Raw genomic sequence first — 23,298 nt, 5'->3', positions numbered from 1 at the left:
TTTTTTTTTAGCATCTAGTCTTCTTGAATCCTCCTCTGCCTATCCAAAGCTGAAGAGAACAACAAACTCAACAAAATTGGCATAGAAGCTTTTGTACTGAGTCACACACTGGTTAACACTCCAAATTCTGATCCAGGAAAAGGAAATAATCTCCACAAATTAAAAAATGAGATGGAGGTAAACCTCGGTTGTTCTGTCTCCATTCCTCTATACACCTCGATTCCAATACCTGGAATTATCTTGCTTCCAAGATATCAGACCATTTATCTGACTGAGCCAGAAAGTGCTTGGTGTGTATGAATAATTATGGATATAATTTCACCAACTAATCTCACACAAGAGAGCTCTCTCAAACAGTAATAAATACCAACTGTTTCTGTAAGTCACGATTGCTTTAGTCGGAAGCAGACGCCTAGAAAACACTTAGAAACTTTCACCCCAATTTCAAGGAAGAAAGCCACCCAGGCAGGACACTTAGCCTAGTGCTCCTCCTTCTTAGAGAGACATTGCCAGAAAGTTATGTTTTCATAACCTGGAACTGGTAAGCTATTCCTAACTGTCTAGTGTTTACTCTAAATTATTTCTGGAGCAGATATAAGGTTCAGATAAACAATTCTCCATAGGAAAAATGTAGTCTGGGTCATACTTACGGGTCATGTTACTTGTGACAATATAAGGTCCATGTTCCACAAAGAGACCAAACATCGAAGAACCTCCTGGCCCTCCCTGTAGCCAGAGAACTACTGGGGCATCTTCTGGCTGTACCTAGAAAGGACAGAAAAACCAGTGACCACTCACTGAAGCTACAGAATACATCTTAAGAAACACACCCAAAACCTGTCTTCTGAGGTCTTGATGAAACCCCATAAAGCCTTCCCAGATCCAAGAAGGACTCTCCACTAGGAACAAAGAATTAGTCACCTGTACCCCAATTGCACTGCAATAAATCTATTGTTTTGAATCATTATCTGCCTTGTATGCCATTGTCTGTTTTGTGTTGTTAAGTCCTTCTCACCAATACACAAAAAACTCCTTAAATGTAGAAGCTTTGTCTTCTATGTCCTCAGATGCTTAGTATATTGCCTAGTGAACAATTATATATTTTCAGCTGCTTAAACTTTTGGGGACAGTTCCAGTTGACCTACATATCCCCAACAGAGGCACAACAAAGAATCCATTCTTCTCTGTGACAGTTCTGCCTTTCCCTCAGAGCCCCAACCATGTTTCTGATTTAATTCACTAACGAGATGTTCACAAGGATAATAGTATCTTCATGCCACACAGGGAAACTGAGGAGAATGACAAATTTTGCTAATGCCAACAATAGTCACAAGATCCCCAAAAACAGGTACAAATTTATTTAGGAGACATGTTGAGACATAAATAACAAAGGTTCCATTGACAGGGCTTCCGTAGTGATACTGCCTCGGAAACCCAAGGAGGGGTCGCTATGAGTCGGGGCCGACTCGATGGCACATAACAACAACAACAACAAGCAATATATTAATACCATCACTCTCACAGGAAGAGAGTTCCTGAATTCCTTTTTCAACAAATGTTTATCGAGCACCTAATATAGGCTGAAGGAGCTCTGGTGGTGCAGTGCCTAAGGCACTTGACTGCTAACCAGAAGGCTGAAGGTTCAAACCCACCAGCCACTCCTCGGAAGGAAGGTTGGGCAATCTACTTCCGTAGTGATACTGCCTCGGAAACCCAAGAAGGGGTCGCTATGAGTCGGGGCCAACTCGATGGCACATAACAACAACAACTACAACAATATAGGCTGAAGGAGCTCTGGTGGTGCAGTGCCTAAGGCACCTGACTGCTAACCAGAGGTTGGAGGTTCAAACCCACCAGCTACTCCATGGAAGGAAGATGGAGCAATCTATTTCCGTAAAGATATACCACATTGGAAACCCAATGGGGGTCTCTCTGAGTTGGAGTTGACCCGATGGCAGTGGGTATGGATTTGGTTTTTTGGAACATAGGCTGAGTCCCTGGGTAGGGCAAACAGTTAATATATTCAACTGATAACCAAAAGGTAGTTGGTTTGAGTTCACCCAGAGGTGCCTTGGAAGAAAAGTCCAGACAAACTACTTCTGAAAAATCAGCCACTGAAAATCCTATGGAGCATGGTTCTGACACACATGGGGTTGCCATGAGTTGGAATCAAATTGATAGCAATGGTTTATGGGCCAGTCACCAAGCTAGGGCCTAGGTACATAGTATAGCAGTGAATGAAAAAATAAACCTTGTCCTCTTAGGGCTTACATTTTCACATTTCCATAGGGAATACAAACAATTAATTAGTAAACAAATGACTACATATGGTGATTCAGGGGTATTAAAAAATTTTAAAGGTGATGTTGGGAGAGAAACTGAAGGCTGGGAAGGGGTGGATGGTCAGGGAAGCCTTCAGTGAGATCTGGAGATCTGAAAGATGAGAAGGGGCCCTCAGTGAGAAGAAACAGTGAACTAGGCTGCAGATGGCAGGGGAAGCCTCAAGGTCAGAAAGAATTGGGGAGGAGAAGGTTGAGTGAGGAGTGAACATGCCCTAAAACAAATCCTCCAGAGACATCTGAAAGAAGCTCTCCTTGGCCTCCACTAGAGTGAAAGCAGTGACATGACCCTCACTCAATGACATGGGTCACTTCATGTTCAGTCATCTGATTGCTCCAACCCAGAAGGAAATCCTGCAGCCTCTTAGCCCATCCACACAGAAACTCAGTGTTTTGTTGGAAGGCCTGAGTGGCTTGGCTCCATCTACGTGGACATTTTGAGAAGGCCATGGGCAGAAGGCATAATGAACTCAATGAGAGATGATTTGGGATAACACAACCAAGAACCTGGGATGAGATAGATTGGGCAGAGTTCTAACCATGAGGACAGAGAGGTTTCTATTCTTTGATCACCCAAAGTCTGGCACAGAGCCTGTAGTAGCTTTGGAAAGGGTCAAGGGGACCTTGGGAAGCTCTGGTGGCATAGTGCCTAAGGCTTCTGACTGCTTACCAGAAGGCTGGTGGTTCAGATCCACCAGCCACTCACCGGAAGAAAGGTTGGGCAATCTACTTCCGTAGTGATACCGCCTCAGAAACCCAAGGAGGGATCGCTAGGAGTCAGACTTGACTCAAAAGCAGTGAGGTGTTTTTTTTTTTTTTAAGGGGTCCTTGATGCAAGATGACTGAGTCAAGAACTGCTGTTGATTGGAGAAGGGCCTCCCTGTGACGGTCCATCTCCAGGGCCCACATTCAAGCACTAAGGAACTGCTGCTACTGTTGGTTCCACCAAGTTGGCTTTGACTCATGGTAACCTTGCCCCTAACAGAGAGAAATGTTGCCCAGTCCTGCACCATCTTCACGATCACTGGTCTGCTCTGAGTTCATTGTTGCAGCCACTGTGTATTTTGAGTGCCTTCCAATCCAGGGGGCTCATCTTTCAGCATTATATCAGATAATATTTTGTTGTGATCCATAAAGTTTTCACTGGCTGATTTTCAAAAGTAGATCGCCACCTGCCTGTCAGTTGGTTGTACTGTGGTGGCTTATGTGTTGCTATGATACTGGAAACTATGCCACTGGCATTTCATCTATGGTGAACAGGTTTCAGTGGAACATCCAGACTAAGACAGACTGGGGAGAAAGGCTTGTCAATCTACTAAATAATTAAGTGAAATAATACCCGTAAAGCCCTTGGAATGATACTTAGCATATGATAAAAGCACAATAAATTAAAAACATTATTATAATGAGGGAAATATGTAGATATGGTTGGGTATCAGAGTCAGATTGGGAGCTCAGATCAATAGGGCTCTATCTCAAAGAATGAGCACAGTATAGTGGATAAGTGTGTGAGCTCTGGCCCCAAACTTCTTGGGTTCAAATCCTGGCTTTACTACCTGCCAGCTGTGTGATTTAGTTACCTGAGTTCGCTGGCCCAGTTTCCCTACCTATATTAAAAAAAAAAAAAAAAAAAAAAACCTCACTGCTATTGAGTTTATTCCAACTCATAGTGACTCTCATTGGGTTTCTGAGGCTGTAAATCTCTATAGAAGTAGATCGCCCCATCTTCTTTCTGCAGAGCTGCTGGTGGGTTTGAACTGCTGACCTTCTGGTCAGCAGCCAAAAGCCTCATCCACTATGCCACCAGAGCTCCTTCTACCTATATAATGGGGATCAATAATGGTACCTTTCATCACATGGTCATGGGGAGAATTAAATGAATACATTTTCAAAAAGCACAGTAAGCCACATAGAGTATGTGTTTTACAAATGCTAGCTATTGCTATCATAGATACAGTTTAGGAATTTATAAATAATTTTAATGTAATGAATCTGTAAGTGAGAGAATACGAAGAGTGAGTAATTTGGTCCTTTTTTCCTTGTTCCTTTGGCCCACAGCTTCCTCTGCCAGTTTTTCTGTGGTTCATCCTCCTGCTTCAAGGGTTGCAAACATCTGTGAAGAAGTCAAGAGAACTAGTTGAGGCAGGAAAAAACTAAAATCAAAGACAGGCTTTTACAGCTACTGTGGGACAGTACAGTGTTGTGGATTGAAATGCATCCCCCAGAAACGTACACTGAAGCAACATGAAAAATGCCATCAATGTTCTTGAGCTGGAAATACATATGGAAGTTGTTGTGTTGGTGAATGTTCCTGTGTGTATGTTTTCACCATAAAAAAAAGTAAAGAAGAAAGAGAGAAAGGTATGCTTATGTCTGAACCTCCATACTTGTGAATATGAGTCTGCAAGGAAATAGGTTTTGTTATGTTAATAAGCTCATATGGAAGTAGCGTGGGCCCTAAACCAAATCCCTTATGAGTGGCTCTTATAACAAAAGAAGAAAAGACACAGGCACAGACAAGCGGAACACAGACTCAATGTGACAATGGAGGCAGATGTATCTATAAGCCAAGGATTGCTGGCAGCAGCTAGAAGCTCAAAGAGGAAAAGAAGGACCTTCCCTTAGAGCTAGCTGACTCTAGCCTCTAGAATTCAGATTTCTACCCCCTAGAACTATGGAAAAAGAAAGTTCTGTTCTTTAAAGCCACTTACTTGTGATATTTTTTGTTACGGCAGCCATCAAGGGCTAGCTAAGTCATAGAGTAAGTACTGGGATTGGTAACTAGACAGTTTTTTATTTGGCTACAAAATAGCTGTGTGATCCTTGCTCTTAGTTTCCTCATCAGTCAAATGGCAATAACACTCACCTCACAGGGTTGCTTGAAAGCTATGATGATATAGTGTACATGAAATGATACCATAAATTCTAATGTGCTAAATCAATTCAACCAGGTATGCCCACCCTGCCTGCACCCAGTTGTAAGTGTTTGGTTTGAACAAGTGATATTTACCTTCCTTCAGATCCTCCTACTTTCTATTTTTAAGTACTACTCATCGGGACCACTTTCCTTTTGCATTCAGTCAGTTCCAGGAGCAATTACACAGGTATTATTTGTCGTGGTTAGTCCTGGGCAGTCCATTTTCAACAATAGCAACCCCATGTGACAGAGTAGAACTGCCTCATTGGGTTTTCTAGGCTGTAATCTTCACAGAAGTAGATTGTCACAGAGCCTCTGGGTGGGTTTCAACCACCAACTTTTTGGTTAGCAGCCAAGTGCTTAACCATTGCGCCAACAGGATTCCTTATACATACATTAGAGGTGGAAAAAAAATATAATGAAATCTAGATAGACTGAGTCCCTGCTCTTCCCAACATCCCTGGGAATGTGAGCTACTGTGAGCCCGTTGATTCCAGTGGAAACAATGCCCTGTCCCATTCCTTTCTTAAGGCCCTGTAGATCCCTAGAGGCCACAGTTATAAGCTTTGTTGTTGTTATGTGCCGTTGGAGTCAGACTCAACTCATAGTGAGTTCCTTGGGTTTCCGAGGCAGTATAACTATAGAAGTAGATTGTCCCATCTTCCTTCCAAGGAGTGGCTGGTGGGTTTGAACCACCAGCCTTCTGGTTCACAGTCAAGTGCCTTAGGCACTATGCTACCAGAGCTAGCCTCTGGTTTTCAACATTGGCTGCATATTCAAATAACATGGAGAGCTTTTTAAAAATACTACTGCCCAGGCCCAGTTTCCAGAGATGCCAATTCAGCTGGTCTGTGGTGGGGCAAGCATCAGTTTTTAAAAAAAAAGCTTCCAGGGCTAAGAACTTGTGAGATGGATGGAGAGCTCGCCCTCTGTCTCAGAGGCCCAGTGGCCTCTGTTCCCTACCCTATCCTCCCCTTGCCTTTCCGGTCTCTTCCTGTGACAAGTCACAATGACTGGCCGGGCTCTCAGAAAAATAGCCTGACCCTGAAAGGCCACACTACAAAGTCAAGTCAAACACCTCAGTGCCAAACATCTTTATTATGCAACTTTGAAGCACTGGGACACCGCATTCTTTCAATGTTTAATAAGAGATCTGCATACACACCTCCAACCTCAGCTGACCTTGCTCCTCAAATTTGCTTTCTTGTAGAAGGTAAATGAGGCTCAACAACCCTTGAAAAAAGCCTATTTTTAAAGAAACCCCACCCACACATCTTTCTACTTTTGTAAGCCAATCAACCTGTGATCTAATACTGCCCTTATGTGGAATCAAACAGAAAAGGTCAGATGTTGCAAAATCAAGGTTTGCATGTTCAGTGCTAAAAATCCAAGCAAGAGTTATATCACAGCATGCAGAGTTTTATAATGTAATACTTATTCATGAAAATAACATGTGAAAATTCTTTGGTAGATGGTCATCGAGTCGGTTCCAACTCATAGTGAACTTATGGCTAATAGAAGGGAGCTGCCTGGTCCAGAATCATCCTCACAATCACTGCTACGTTTTAACCCATTGTTGCAGCCACTGTCAGTCCACCTCGTTGAAGGTCTTCCTCTTTTTTGCTGATCTTTTACTTTATCATTTCTTACCCACTGATGTTGAGTTGATTCTAACCCTATGGACAGAGTATTGCTAATGCTTAGGGTGACATATTTCACGCTCGATTTTGAGATTCAGCCCTTCTCCCATTCCCAAACTCCTGCTGAGGAAAGAATAGAAGTAAATGAAGGCATCCTCCACAAGACCATGCTTTAAACTTAGGATCAAATGAAGTGAAACAAATACTTCGATTCATTTGCAGTGTTACAAAATTCAAGTCTTTAAAAATATTTACCATATTGAGTTATAGTTCAGGTCTGTATAAATAAGAGAATTAGCACATTTACTTTCATCAGTTTTAAAATTTTCTTTACTACTTTTTACATTACAGAGACATGTTTATTCTTCTTCTTTTTTTTTAATGAGGCTAAAAATGAGGAGGAAAAAAAAAGAAAAAAAACCCTTCACACACCAATCCCACTCTCTAGAGAAGATCCTGGAGGTCTTTAACCCTTCCAGATTTTTCCCTATGCCACACACACATATCTTGGAGGCATTATATGTGATATATACATAATTTTTTTTCCCAAAAGTAGGATCAGGATATACATAATGTTCTATATTTGCTGTATTCAACATGCTTTGCATATCTCTTAATATAAATAGATAGCATCATTTGGCTGAATAGAATTCCACTGTATGAATTGATCATAATAGATTTTAATTCATTTAACATATAACCATATAACATTGACTACTCACAGGGTCATGTTCTAGAAGCTGGACATGCAAATCAGATCCCACTTCTGGACAGGTAGCACCTTAATAGTTAAGAACATGGATTCTGGTGCCAGACACCTAAAGTTTGAATTCCAACTATGATAGTTTCCAGTACTGTGACCTTGGACTGTGACCTTGGATCTCTGTGTCTCAGTATCTTCTGCTTAAAAATAAGGATAATAATAATGTCTAGCTCATTAGGTGGATGTGTAGATTTAAAGAGTTAATACATTTAACACACTTAGAACAGTGCTTGGAACATTTATCTAAGCTCTGATTACTTCTGTGGTGGGGTGAGGAAACATACAATAAACAAGTAATTACATACATATGATAGAGTAATGGAAAGACTTTTAGATTGAGCACACAACGGCCTCACAAAGAAAGGACAAAGGAAATCTACATATTTTACTTGTAGCAATAGAAGAGTTTGGGCGCTTAGGTTCCTTAAACCTGGGCCCTTCTGGCAGCGACAACAAAGTCTGGTTTTGCCTCTGTATCCCTTTCAATTCTTCTGGTGACCTCTAGTGGCCAGTTCACGAACTTGGACATTTCCTCCTCAGGGTATGTTCCAGAATGAGCAGCCAAAAGGGAGGCAGGTTATCTATTGTTTTTTAGATTCTCTACAGAAGGAACTTTCACAGTTCTCATATTAGTATATTCCAATACTTATTCACAATGATGGTGAAAAAAATCTATTCTGTCTTACTGGGTTATTGTCAAAAGTAAGCAAAACTTATTTATTTGGATTAATATTTGGTGCATCAAAAATAATGGATTTTTAGAAGCACCCAACTTTTTCCTTTTTCCTTGCTTCTAAATGAGTATAGAAGATACAGTGGAGCAGCCTATATGTGGGGAAACTGAATGAAGCAGAATCAGTCCTAAAGCCCTCCTGTCCCATTGCTCTCCACGTGGCTATGTCTTCCCTGGATAGCACGACCTTATGCTCTTCACTCCTGTGCCCCATCAAGTCACACCCATCCTCTGTTCCACTCCCTCCAGTCCCTCCTCTCTATTACCTGGTAGAGATAACCTTACATAAAGGCCTTACACAAATCACTGATGCAGGAAGGCAATGGGTTGGGGGCAGCTACTCTCAAGTAGGGAGCTCTGGTAGCATAGTGGCTAAGACACTTGCCTGCTAACCAGACGGCTGGCGGTTCAAACCCACCAGCCACTCCTCGGAAGGAAGGTTGGGCAATCCTACTTCCGTAGTGATACTGCCTCGGAAACCCAAGGAGGGGTCGCTATGAGTCGGGGCCGACTCCACGGCACATAACAACAACAACAACGACTCTCAAGTAACAGGCTCACTTGTTTTGTGCATGTTATCTGGAGGGATCAGTTACTAGGACATCATGTTTGGTGAAGTAGAGGGCCAAAGGCAGCATGGGAGACCCTCAGTGAGATGGATTGGTACAATAGTCACAAGAATGGACTCAGACACTCTGGCCATTATGAGGGTGACAAAAGACCAGGCAACGTTTCATTGTTCATAAAGTTGCCATGAGTTGGAGTTGACTCCATGGCAGCTAAATAACAATATTTTAATAGAGGGCTTATAGAAGTGATTCTAATGTGGAAATCCTAGGCATGTCAATAAATGTGAAGGCAATGTTTCAGATCTGGAAATCACTCAAAGCACACAGACATGTTTCGATGCACAGGGCTAGGAACATACTTTTAGCCACCCGCCCACACCAGTAAGGAAGACCACACTCTGTAACTAAACCGCTAATACACCCAAATCAAGAACCAAGCAGTAGCACTGCTTAAGATGGGAAGTACAATTAGTAAATTAATTAAAGCTCTCTTCAGGCTGTTATATGCAGAGGCTGATCATTTGCCTGGTTTAAGTAATGTGTTCTATCTTAATTGAAGTCATTAGTTCCCCAAGTAAATGTCTTTAAATTCCCCCAAGTATGTTTAAATGGACTCCCGTTTTGCCACACAGACCCCAATTCAGCTAATACTTCAGCTGCTACACTAATGGTGTTAATCAAGGCAGAACATTTTATTTAAAGCAATTAGTTTGGTAACTAAAATTGTTAAATGGGAACCTAATAATATTTTAATTCCACACACACACTCCCAACACATGCAAACAATTTAGTTAAGACATTTTGTGCTTTCAAAAATATTCTACTTTAGCTGATTACTCATGAAATCTCTTAAACAGGCAGTGAGCTTGTTTTTTTAATAAGGTCACTAGGTGGTACAGTTTGCAGTGGACTACCGACCTAACAGTTGGTGGTTCAAACTCATTGAGCAGCACTGAGAAAGAAAGGCCTGGTGATCTGTGTCTGAAAAGATTACAACCAAGAAACCCCTATGGAGTAATTCTGCTCTGTAATCTAGGAGGTTGCCATGAGTTGAAATCAACTTGATGACAACTAATAGCAACCACAAATCCCATTAGAATCTACACTACCTTTTTCCTTCTTAACCTTTCTACCTGAGCCTCATACCTGCATGAGATAACAATGATTCTCTGTTTGTCCCACTGTCAGACTGCTGTACTTTAGAAGGGAAGGTAGGAGAAAGAGAGGGAGTAGAGGCCTTACTTTCCTTTCTAGATACAAAGAAAGAAATAGCCAAAAAAGGTCAATTTACTTTCCTCTCCATGTTAAATTTCCCTCTGCCAAAGGGAATGAGACATACAAGAGTTCCTACAGAGTTTGAGTATTCCTATGTATGGCATGATTTATAATTTATCATTCTTAGCCACTTCCTTCTTGTTTTGTCTCATCTACCTTCTATTCTTCCAGATTCCTGATGCTCTAAGTACACAGCAAAGAGAAGATAAACAGAGAAAGTATGAAGAAGACAATTGTCAGTAGTCTCTGAATGTTTACTGCATTGGGAATGGATTTCTAGCCCCCTGTGGCAGATATATTTTAAGAAATCTGTCCATTCCACAATCCTTCCCTGAGAAGTAATTCTCCACCTCCCAATGAGGATAGCCATTAGCCATGTTTTTATCACATAATTCACCCACCACTCTCAGCCTTAGCTGATTGGACCACAGAAGCACACCAGACCCCAATTCGGCCAATCACAATCTAACTCCCTAGGGGAAGTGTTGGTTAATCTTCATCAATCTCATGATCCAAGAATAGGTAAACATGGAAACTGTGGGTTAGCCATCTACTGCCAACTGCCTGGTAAAATAAAGCAGGTTAATCTGCCAAGAGAGAAGAATGAAGCACAGAGTGACCCTGTGGTCTTAGAGAGAATAAGGCTGAAACAAAAAGACTAGCAGCCCTCGCTCCTGAAACCAGACCACACACTTCCTGCCAAGCAGGAGAGGAGGATTTAGAAAATGTGGCTATATTAGTTATTAATCAGGAGGCAGAAACCACACAGTGATTTGAGTAAGGAAATTTTGATGTCACTAAGTATTAATTGGGAGCTCTGGTAGCATAGTGCCTAAGACACTTGACTGCTAACCAGAAGGCTGGCGGTTCAAATCCACCAGCCACTCCTCAGAAGGAAGGTTGGGCAATCCTACTTCCGTAGTGATACTGCCTCGGAAACCCAAGGAGGGGTCGCTATGAGTCGGGGCCGACTCGACGGCAAATAACAACAACAACAACAAGTATTAATTAATAGGCACTGCGGTGGCATAGTGCCTAAGGCATTAGACTGCTAACCAGAAGGCTGGTGGTTCAAACCCACCAGCCACTCCTCAGAAGGAAGGTTGGGCAATCTACTTCCATAGTGATACTGCTTGGAAACCAAGGAGGGGTCCTATGAGTCGGATCCAAGTCGACAGCAGTGCATTTTGTTGTGTTGTTGTTGTTGTTGTTTAAGTATACCAGGGGAATAACTACAAAGATGTTAAAAAAAACTCTAATTATTCTGGGCTGAAGGAGAGTACTGAAGATGGACAAACACAGAATGGAAGGAGGGGGCCCACCTCAGGGTGGGATTCAGACCTCATTGGAGAAGGTATGGTTATAGTCCACTGGATAACTGAGAAGTTCACTAGGTTTCCTGGCCCAAAGCTGGATTACAGTCTCTGGGCAAGAAGAAAAACCACCCAGGGGCAGGTGAGCTATTGCAGGCAGGAAGGTGTGCAGAAAGAGTCAGGATGCTGGGAGCCTACAGACTGAGGTACTTGATGTCCATGTTGAAAGAACCATAGGAAACAACCCTACAGAGTGTAGTTGGCTGAGGCTGGTGAGTGGACACACGAGAACTGGAGTGCAGGCAGCTGAGGCTAACACATGGAGGGAGTCAGAGCTGCAAGTCTGCTTACTGGCAAGACAGCACAAGGCTTGGGGTCGACTATGTCCATGTTGAGAAGAGTATGGGAAATAATCCTCTGGGATGTAGGTAGCCAAGGCTGGTGAAAGTGCTCCAGAGAAAGTTGGGCTGTCAGGAGCCTGCTCACCATCCGAATGGCAAGAGGCTGGGGTGTGTGGTGTCCATGTGGAGAGGGCCCCAACACAAGGTGGCCATGGAGCCAGAGCCTACAAGCTTGTTGAGAGTCGGCGCGGTCTCGGTATAGACCTAAGACAAAGCACCACAGGGTCCTAACACATGCGCTGCTGACAGACCAGTCCCTAGGGTCAAGAAAAAGCAAAACACAGGATACATGAACCAGGAAAAACATTCATCGGCCTCTTGCAATGTCCTTCCAGCACCCTCTCCCGACAAAGCCTAATATTGTGCTCACTGCATAGGAAATATGCTTAAGCTGCCATTATTGCAAAGCAGGAAAGAGGGTGGAATTGGAGTTAGAAGGCAATACATTGACAACTGGTTGATAACTGGCCCAGTAACTCCCTATGTTAGGGGCCACTGCCTATGTTAGGGACTAAAAGCCACTTGCCACAAAATAGCACAGCCAAAAATAATATGATGGAAGGCTGTATTTGCTATCTGATGATTAATAACAGCTTTCCAAAACTTAGTGGCTTAAAAAAGCAACAATGAATTATCTCAAGCTTTCTGTGGGTCAAGAATTTGAGGATGCCTCAGCTGGGCACTTCTGGCTCGATAGCTCTCACGAGGCTGCAGACAAGATACCACTCATGACTGCTGTCATCTGAAGGCTTGTCCACCCTGGAAGAGCTGTACCAAAGCTCATCACACTCACTCACACAACTGATGGCAAGTTGGTGCTAGATGGAGGCTGGAGGCATCACTTCCTCCTCATATGAGCTTTTCTGCATGGCTGCTCAAGTGTCTTCTCAACATGGCTTCCCCTAAAATGATCCAAGAAACCAAGGTAGAAGCCACAATACCCTTTATGATCTAATCTTGGGAGTCACAAACTGTAGTTTCTGCCATATTCTATTGGTCACACAGGCCCAGTCCTGATTCAATCTACAAGGGGACTATGGTAGGGCACAACAAACCAATATGGAGGCCATGTTGGAGATTGACTACCACAGAGGTCACAACTCAAGGGCTCATTCACTCAACCCATATCCTGAATTGGAGTTTTTGGATATTTTTATCCCTTAGGTTATGCTGAGGCATGTCTTATAGGCAAACAGGCTTAAAACTTTATTTCTGTATGAGAAATCTGAGGTTCAAAAAATTTAAATGTCTTGTCTGAAGTTATAAAGCCAAGAAGTACAGACCTGTACTTTGAAGCTTGCCATCCTGGTCTTTCATTCTCTTTTCTCCTTTCCCAAATTCAAGTCCATTGACTGGCTACATTGGAGCCACTTGAGGAAGTTTTTAGAAATGATGAGCCATGACCCCACTCCAGATCTACTGAATCAGAATTTATGTTGAGAGACTAGACACTGAGCTGGGAAATTTTTCAGTTTTTTAAATCTCTCCATTCATTTCTGATGAACAGCCACTGTGATGCATTACTAAAGAAGGTCAGATACCCAGAAGAGGGAGTATACTCTGCAGAGGCCCAGTGGGGCCCGATTCCACACATTCACCCCTGGGGATGGGCTGTCATGAGTGTTCCAGAGTCACTTTGGAACATGGAAGAGGAGATGCCTTCTGCTTTAGATTGGGAGTATCAACATGATTCATTGCCCTTTCGCTGAATTGTTTCCTCTGTGAGTCAAGGGTCCTGTGTTAACCCTGGAGTCCTTGAGTGGTGCAAATCATTAATGTGCTCAATTTCTAATCAAAAGGTTGCAGTTTTTAGTCCACCCAGAGATGCCTTGAAAGAAAGGTCTGGCCACAACCTCATCCACTCTGAGATCAGAAGAACTAGATGGTACGGGGCCAACACCACTGACCATTCTGACCAGAGTCACAATAGTTGGTCCCAGATACAATGGGAAAAAATATGGAGCAGAACTCAAGTTCTTAAAAATAAAAAATAAGAGATAAACCGGAACAGTAGAGAACAGACTATCACCCTCTTTAAACCTAGAACTGAGCCTGTGTTAGTCTGGGTTCTCTAGAGAAGCAAAATCAGTAAAAGCTTATATATATATATATATATATATATATACACACACACACATACATATATATATAGAGAGAGAGAGCGTGAAATTTATCTTAGGAAAATGGCTCACACACTTATAGAAGCTGGTGAGTCCTAAATTCTTGGATTAAATGTCAAGCTGGAGGCTTTTCCCTACTCACGCAGCCACAGGGGCTGATGAGTTCAAGGTTGGCAGGTAGTATACTGGCTGTTGACTCCAACAAATGACGAATCCAAGATCTCCAGGCCGAATGGTGGACTGTTTACTCACGGACAGCTGTAGGCAGCACAGCAGCATCCCGATCCAGAGGAGAGTCTCTTTTCCCAGGATGTCCATATATATATTGGAAGCAGACCACATCCCTAGGGATACTTCCTTTCAACAGATTAGCTGCTCAAAACATATACATTCGATCTCAAGAGGGGAATAACCAACATCACAGCTGCTTAAACCACTCAGAATTGTGGTCCCGCCAAGTAGACACACAGCTCCAACTATCACACAGCCTATACCCTGAGTCATCATTTAGTGAAACAGCAGAGTGGCACACAAAATAAAGGATATTACCCATAAGATCCTTGCCCTGCTTAAAAACCATGAGCATGAAACCAAAAAAAAAAAAAAAAAAGAGCCCTGGTGGCATTGTGGCTAGGTGTTTGGCTGTTAACAGAAAGGTTGGCAGTTCAAACCCACCCAGCAGCTCCACAGGAGAAGATGTGGCAGTTTGCTTCTGCAAAGAACAGCCTTGAAAACCCTATAGGGAAGTTATACTCTTGCCTTATACAGTTGTTATGAGTCAAAACTGACCTGACAGCAATGGAATGACACCAAAACATCAACAATTACTCAAAAGCAGATCCCGGATAAAGTGAGAGAAAAATGTGGAACAAATCCAGCTTGAATTTCTGGCAGTTTCCTGTCAATATGTTGCTGCAACTATTTTTTAATTATCTTCAGCAAAATTTGCTTTCATGTAATATTAATGATAACTAAAACAAACAAAACTCACTGCCACTGAGTCAATTCCAACTCATAGGGACCCCTTTTGGGTTTCTGAGACAGTAAATCTTTACAGAAGTAGATTGCCCATCTTCCTGCTGCATAGCAGCTGATGAGTTTGAACTGGCAACTTTCTAGTTAGCAGTCAAATGCCTTAGGCATGACGCCCCCAGAGCACCTTAATATTAGTGATAGTGTTAAATAATTTCTGCATTCCATTGGATCACTTTTCTTTGGAATGGGCACAAATATGAATCTCTTCCAGTTAGTTGGCCAGGTAGCTGTCTTCCAAATTTCTTGGCATAAACAAGTGAGTGCCTTCTGGCGCTGCATCCGTTTGTTGAAACATCTCAATGGCTATTCCATCAATTCCTGGAAACTTGCTTTTCACCAATGCCTTCAGTGCAGTTTGGACTTCTTCCTTCAGGACCATTGGTTCTTGATCATATGCTAACTCCTGAACATTGATCAATTCTTTTTGGTACAATGACTCTATGTATTCCTTCCATCTTTTGATGTTCCCTGCATCATTTAATACTTTGTCCGTAGACTCCTTCAATATTGCAACTTGAGGTTTGGATTTTTCCTTGTTTTTCTTCTTTTTTTTTTTGCTCAGCTTGAGAAATGACAACTGTATTCTTCACTTTTGATTTTCTAACCCCAGGCATTGCATATTTCATTATAATACTTTATTTTGTCTTGTTGGGGTTGCCTTTTGTCTTGTTGGGGTTGTCCTTTGAAATCTTCTGCTCAGCAATTTTACTTTATCATTTCTTCCATTAGCTAGAGTAATAAAAGAGTAACAAACTGAGCACAATTAAAGAGAATGTAATAAATGCACCAAATGTCAGTGAACAGTTTGTGCAGAAATTGTCAAATGAGATCCTAACTTGCTGTGTAAACTTTCACCAAAAACTCAATAAAACATTATTAAAAAAAAAGAAAAGAAAAAAGAAGCAAGCAAACTCTGGTGATCTGTTTCTGAAAAAATAATCCATTGAAAACCCTATGGAGCACCATTCTGCTCTGACATAATGGGATCGCCATGTGCAGAAGTCAACTTGATGGTAACTGTTATCTTGTTTTGTTTTTTGTGTATGTTAATCTAATCTCATGCTGTCTGGCTTTTTGTAGGTGTCTGTTTTACTTTCCTAAGGCTGCTGTCACAAAATACCACAAGCTGAGTGGCTTGAAACAACAGACATTTATTCTCTTACACTTCTGGAGACTGGAAGTCTGAAATCAAGGTGTCAGCAGGGTTGACTCTTCCTGGGGGTTTGGAGGGAGAATCTGTGCTATGTCCCTCTCCTAGTATCTGGAGGTTGCTGGCAGCCCTGGAGTTCCTTGGCTTGCAGCTGCATCACTCCAATCTCTGCCTCTGTTGTCACATGGCATTCCCTCTGTGTTTTTACATGGCCTTCTTATAAAGACATTGGCCATTGGATTTAGGGCCTAGCCTAATCCGGTATGACCTCATCTTTTAACTAATTACATCTGCAACTGAAGTTCTGGTGGACATGAATTTGGGGGCGGGGGGAAACACTGTTCAACCCAGTTCAACACTTGCTCCTGAGAGTGAGCGCCCCCTTAAGTGTTGTCTCCTTGGTGTCTCACTTGTCTCACCCCAGTCCCAACTGGCTGATTCCTCAATGTGATACTGATTTTTCTCAGTAACAAAACAGATTCCAGGCCAGAGAAGCAAGATGGTTTTCTTTAGTCAAAGAGCCCAGGCCTAATTCTATACACCTCAGGTTTTGAAAACAAAACAAAAACATTTTATTGAAATACAATTCATGTACAGTGAAATACACAAAAGTACCCATGACTTTTGAGATAAATAATGTACAGGGTTTGGTCAAATGCTTCCAACAAATCACCTATGTTCCTTCATCTGTAAGACAAAGTCAAATACTGTGTACCATTCTTCCAATGAGAGGGATGGTAATTTAAAAAAATAATAATCTATCTTCTAAAATGTGAAATGTCCCAATTGACTCTCTAATTTCCTTACCCAGAAGCAATTAATCCAAATTTTTAGCTAGCTTTCAAGTCCTTCTGATTTGGAATTTTCTGTTTCCTGTCTTCTTTAATTTATTGGTTGTTTTCTATAGATTTTCTTTTAGCAATAGCAAAAGTGGAAATAGTAACAACAGCAATAGCAACTATACTTACTATGTACCAGACACAGCTCTACAGGCTTTACAACATATCTCATTTGTCTCAAAACCATGATCAAGTAGATATTTTGATCCTTATCTTAAAATAGAGAAATGGATACTCTGAGAGGTTAAGAAATGTACCCAAGGTCACAGTTGGCATACGTAGTAGTGTGAAGATTTATACCCACGCTTGGCTAACTCAAAAGGCTATACTTTTAACCACTGTATTCTAGTGTCTCCCATAATTAGGATCTAATACATGGTGGAGAAAGCAAGGATTTTTAGGTCAGAGACCTAAATTTAAATCCCAGGTCTGTTCATTTCTAGTTCAATAAAATAAAAGGAAAGAAACAGCTGCCACTGAGTCGATTTCAACTTGTTGTGACCCCATGTGTATCAGAGTAGAACTGGGTTCCATAGCGTTTTCAATGGCTATTTTCAGAAATAGATCACCAGCCTTTTCTTCCAATGTGCCTTTGCATAGACTCGAACTCCCAACCTTTTGGTTAGCAGCCAATCACAGTCATTTGAGCCACCCAGGAATTTGGGGCTAACTATTTAATCTCCGTAATCCTCAATTTCCTTCTCTGTAAAATGAAGATTATAATGACTTCCTCATGGGGTATTGTAAGAAGTAAATAAGAAAAACACAGAGTACTCAGGTCATAGTCAATGTTCAATTAACAATAGCTGTTATAATTTTTACATTTTTATTGGTGTCATTATACTTTTTATCCCATGTAAACTGCCTATTCATTTCTCTTGCAGATTATATCCTCACTGCATACCAATTTCAAGTTCTGGAATCCATTATGTACTGATGTGTACACAATAACAAGAGAGCCTCACAGAAATAACAGGAAAACAAAACTGATTTGAGAAACAACCTCCCCAAAAAATACTCGGAGGATATTACAAGCATAGCATGCTTCTTGGAGCTCCTCTTTTCTCTACCTTCAGTTTTTTAAAGGACTCATTTCTCTCCAGATGACATATCAGCTTCCCTGGGACAGGTAGTGAATTAGTATTTCTGCCAAATGAAAGTGACGGTCCCCACCTCAGTGACCGCTGCTTCTCCTTTTCATATCCTTTATCTCTTTCACCCACACTGGCCACGTTCCATAATTTACAGCCTTACGGGCTTGGCAGGAGTGGTGGCTCTGAGGGCTTGGCAGGAGTGGTGGCTCTGAGCATCAGATACGGCTCTGTGTGTGGGCTTCCCATGAGGAGATCCTGAACAATCTCCCAGCTGCCATGTGCTGACACCTTCTGCCGGTATTGTCCTTTTCATCTCTGCCTTTCTCTCTCCTGGAGCTTTGTCTTTCACTTCCAGTAGAACATTTCATGATAATAATCTCCTCTCCTGGTTTTGTGGCCTTGTGTTTATGTCTTCTGGGATCATCCCTAGAATGTGTTTATGGCTATAGTACTAGGCCCAAACAAACATAATCTTTCAGGGATCCACAGCTAGCATTTCATTTAATTAAGGGATAAATAAACAAAACAAAAAAACCACCAACAGCCCAGTTATTGTTTCATGCTGGGATTTCAGACCTTGAGGTTCCTGGGTGGTGCAAACAGGTTTGCACTCTGCTGCTAACTGAAGGTTGGCTGTTTGGATCTATCCCGTGGCACCATAGAAGAAAAGTCTGAAGATCTACTGCCATTAAGACTGTGGTAGTTCAGGTTGTGTGTCACCTTGGCTAGGCCTGGTTGAGTGGCTGGGAAGTTGGATGTAGTATTGCCCATGTTGAGACTGGTAATCACCTCCATGGTGGAATCTCCTGTATATAAGCAGAAGCCTTGGAGAATGGTCTCTAGTTTATGGCATGCTTGGATCCCGCATGTAGCCATGTTGTTCAGCAGCCTGCCATGCTCTACCGACCTTGGGACTTACAATGCACTTAAATTAATGGCCTGCCATGTGGTTTGGTAACATCGGGACTGTGCCCTTTTCCTTGTCAACCTTGGGTTTCTCAGCCTCAGCAGCCAGCAGCTGTCTGAGTGAAGAAACGTCTTTAGCTCCAGTGGGCCGGGAGCTGGAGGCAGAGCTGGACTCCAAGGTTGAGGGGCTTCCACCCAGCCTCTAGAGCCTGGCACTTTGAACTTAGACTTAAAGCCTCCAAACTGTAAGAGAATAAACTCATTTGTTAAGGTCATCCCATTTGTGGTATATTCTTGCCAGAGTGGCACTAGGTAACCAGAACAAAGATCAAAGCTAAGAAAATCCTACGGAGCTCGGTTCTACTCTGACACACATGAGGTCACCATGAGTCAGAATAGAATCAAGGGCAACAGGTTTTTCTTTGGTTTTAGACCTTAGTACACAGCCCAAATCCATTTCCATGGACAACTATCCAGGCCCAGCCCATCACCTACATTCTAGACAAAGCCATGCTCATCGGCAACCCACGAAAGAACAAAAAAATACGGGGTTTGGTTTTGTTTTTGTCTGAGCGCTTCTCACATAACTAATTCCTATTTTTACATATCTGGATTATTTACTAAAGAATTATATTCAGAAGTCAAGAAGGAACTTAGTGGTATCATATACAGTTAGAAAAACAGAAGGGAAAGTAAGAAGTCAGGTTTGTTGGGGTTGGGGTGGGGGAGGCAGAGAGTGTGAGGAAGACTGGGAGGATTTGGAAGCTGACCCTAACAGGCGTTAGAGGAAAGCTGATCCTTGTAAGCCTCCACTTGCTTTTCCAGTCCCGTTACTCTAGCTATCACCCACATGAGTACACAGGTTAGCACACCATCTCCATCTTAGTCTGGCTGCTTTAGGCATTTCTTTCTGGTAAAGGAGTGTGGGTCACTTTTGGGTCAGAGGCACTGGGCACAGGGCAGTGGCCGTAGACTGGAGCAATGGTTTCTCAAGCACGGTCTGTCTGGTAATTCTGCAGTTTGCTGGCCTCTCCCAGTTTAGGGAATCAGAGTACCTGCAGAAAGTCACAGATCATTCTTACAAACAATAAAAGGGGAGACTCACTGAAAGAGAACTTACCGAGAAAACTAATCTAGCCAAGCTCTTCAGGTATCCATTTTGGGCAAACTACAGGTTACCAAAAGTATGGCAGGCAGAATCAGAGCCTCCCAAAGATGCCTGTGTTCTAATCCCCAGAACCTGTGAATATGTTATATTACATGACAAATGGGAATTAAGGTTGCAAGTGGAATTAAGGTTGCTAATCAGCTGACCTTAAAATGGGGAGACGATCCTATATTATCTGTTTAGGCTCACTATAATCACAGGGTTCATAAAAGTCAAAGAGGAGACAGAAGGCAGAATCAGAGACAATATGGTGATGAAGCCAATCAGAGCAGTGCAATATGAGAAGGACTCAACTTGTCACTGCTATCTTTGAAGACAGAGGGAGAAGGCCATGAGCCAAGGAATGTGAGTGGCCTCTGGAAGCTGGACAAGTCAAGAAAATTATTCTCCTCTAGAGCCTCCAGAAAGAACATTGTTGTTGTTATGTGCCATGGAGTCAGACCCGACTCATAGCAACCCCTCCTTGGGTTTCCGAGGCAGTATCACTACTGAAGTAGATTGCCCAACCTTCCTTCCGAGGAGTGGCTGGTGGGTTTGTACTGCCAGCCTTCTGGTTAGCAGTCAAGTGCCTTAGGCGCTATGCTACCAGAGCTCCTACCCAAAAGAATATGGCCAGCCAACTTTGATTTTAGCTGGTGGAGACCTGTGTAAGACTTTTGAACTACAGAAAAAAATAAGTGTATTATAACATATGCAGCCAACAGTGGAAGAAATAATAAATTTGCATTGATTTAAGCCTTTAAGTTTGAGGTAATTTGTTACAAGAGCAATAGGAAATTAGTACAAAGGGGCTAATGTCTGTAGTCAACGTTAGTGATAGTGTGATATCAAAAACATGCATTTATTGTGTGGTTTCTGAAAGGTATAATGTTTAAAACATTTCTGAGGACACAAGATAACTTTCCACCTCTTAGATTTAGGTCATATTGCTAGGCTTAGTTTATATCAGCTCTGCTTAAGGCTGTTGTGAGCATTTTCCTGTTTGCTTCTGAAAATACACCCTCCACTCTTCTCTATCCTGTCCTGATAGACAGAACTCTACATACTAGATCAGCAGACTGGCCTTACCCTCTAGTGTTTACTTGAGTTCCACAAATGGAGGTGCCATCAACAGTTTGGCGGCAACTCACTCTCAGGTGCCCAGTCTGCTCTTGCACAGCCCTGAAGGTAAGCATCTCCTTAAATTTTGTTCTGTGGCCACATCTCTTGCCTCACCCTGTTCAATAGTAACACAGCGGAAGAAGTAAGTCATCCTCTCTGGGGTTCAGAAAAGGCTTCCCAGAGCAGGTGAGAGAGAGTGTGAAGACTTCTATGAGCCCAAACACAAAGTACCTGGAATTCCTTGCTATTTCTCACATGCCTCCCCAACACTCTTTGCTTTGGAGTGAACCACATCAGAGCCCATGATGGGAAAATAGAAGCAGAAATGAAAAGTCAAGAAAATACAGTCCAACAATACCAATAGAAAAAAGCAATTTAACTTGAACATTACCCTGGGTTACACAATTTATCCAGTCATTATATATGCAACACAACTCCGTGCAGATCACATGCAAATATAAATACTATTCTCCATGGTTGTTGTTATGGGTCATCAAGTTGGATTCGACTGATAGTGACTCCTCCTTGGGTTTCCGAGGCAGTATCACTATGGAAGTAGATTGCCCCATCTTCCTTCTGAGGAGTGGCTGTTGGGTTTGAACCACCAGCCTTCGGGTTAGCAGTCAAGTGCCTTAGGCAATATGCTACCAGAGCTCTCCCATCCTCCATAGGGATAGCTGTTTTGCTTTGGTTTTCTCTGGCTTCTAAAGCAAATTTAATTTGAAAAATAAAAATAGAAAACTACTCCATGTGAGATAAATTTTATTTATACATCTCAACACCTCTAACAATACCCTAATTGCATCCATGAGCTTAAAGTGACTCATTTACTCAGAAATGTAAATAAAGTCTATATGGACCTGAGAAGGTAAACGAATCCTACTCCAGGAAGCCATCCTAGATCATCAATCCTCTCCATCTCTCCCCAAAGACTCACAGAGTTTGAGTCTGATGCCCTCTCCTATGTGTCCCCACAGCACAGTATGTGCTCAGTAAGTGGTGGTGAAGGCATGAGTGAGCAAATGCAGTAATAATAATTGTCATAGCAAAATCCACAGATAGGATAGTCACAGAAGACATGACCAACTACATTTAACACATGCATTACCTGCTAACTGTATTCACTCCTTATCCTCTTTCTACTCTCCACCTCCATCCTTGCCCCAAGTATTTTTAGAACAACAACAAAAAGATGGGAGGAAGACTGGCAGGAAGATGGTGACAACATTAATAGTCTGAATGAGGCTGCAGGGAATTTGAAAGTTGTCCCCCTCTATCCCCTGTAAACATTTGTTTCCTGCACCTAAGCAGGAACATCATGTAATTATTTTTAGAAAATAAAATCTACAAGGTTTTTTTAAAGCACTGTAGATTTTGGGCATAGTCAGCTCTCAAGTGTCGTGTCCTACTGTGGTGCTGCCATGGCCTACCTGAGCCGGAAAGAACCAGAAGAATAAGTTGCTGTTGTAAGTCTCATTCACGGTGATGTAGCCAGCGTAGCTCTTCAGATTTATTCCTGAGAAAGGACCGACCAAACTCAATTCTCTCCCTAGTGGGGAAAAAAATTTACCCAAGGATTAGAGGAATAATACCGTATTAGCTGTATCTGTCTCTGTTGGATTCTCCCACAGGCCAGATCTGGAATGGAATCATAAAAAGTCTGTAGACTTGCATACTGGCATAAGTGTACATACTGCAGCAAATCCCAGCCTGCCTGGCCAATTCTGTATGTTCAACATTCCCAAACTAGCCAAGGACATCTGAATTTTTAACCTTTTCTCTTTTTGTGTATGTGTGTGGGAGGGGGGTGGTCTTCATATATATTTTATGAGCTGTAATAAGATTAAGGAGCTCTTGTGGCATAGTGCCTAAAGCATTTGACTGCTAACCAGAAGGTTGGTGGTTCAAACCCATCAGCCACTCAGTGGAAGGAAG

At 42.2% G+C, this 23,298-nt stretch overlaps 1 protein-coding gene across 1 annotated transcript in view; it reads right to left on the bottom strand.

Moving 5' to 3' along the window:
- The window catches only part of CPVL (carboxypeptidase vitellogenic like), a 201,084-nt gene that overhangs the window by 157,885 nt on the left and 19,901 nt on the right, over nucleotides 1–23,298 (bottom strand). Inside the window, exons 2-3 of the mRNA XM_042781603.1 lie at nucleotides 22,794–22,908; nucleotides 651–765 (exon numbers count right to left, since the gene is read on the bottom strand). Coding sequence (XP_042637537.1) covers nucleotides 651–765; nucleotides 22,794–22,908 — 230 coding nt within the window. The remainder of the gene's footprint in view (nucleotides 1–650; nucleotides 766–22,793; nucleotides 22,909–23,298) is intronic.

This window comes from Orycteropus afer, unplaced genomic scaffold (assembly GCF_000298275.1).
Source record: "Orycteropus afer afer isolate SDZICR_OR568_19922 unplaced genomic scaffold, OryAfe1.0 scaffold00008, whole genome shotgun sequence".
NCBI classification, from domain to species: domain Eukaryota; kingdom Metazoa; phylum Chordata; class Mammalia; order Tubulidentata; family Orycteropodidae; genus Orycteropus; species Orycteropus afer.
Note: the sequence above shows the minus strand (reverse complement) of the source record. Positions and strands in the feature narration are given on the sequence as shown.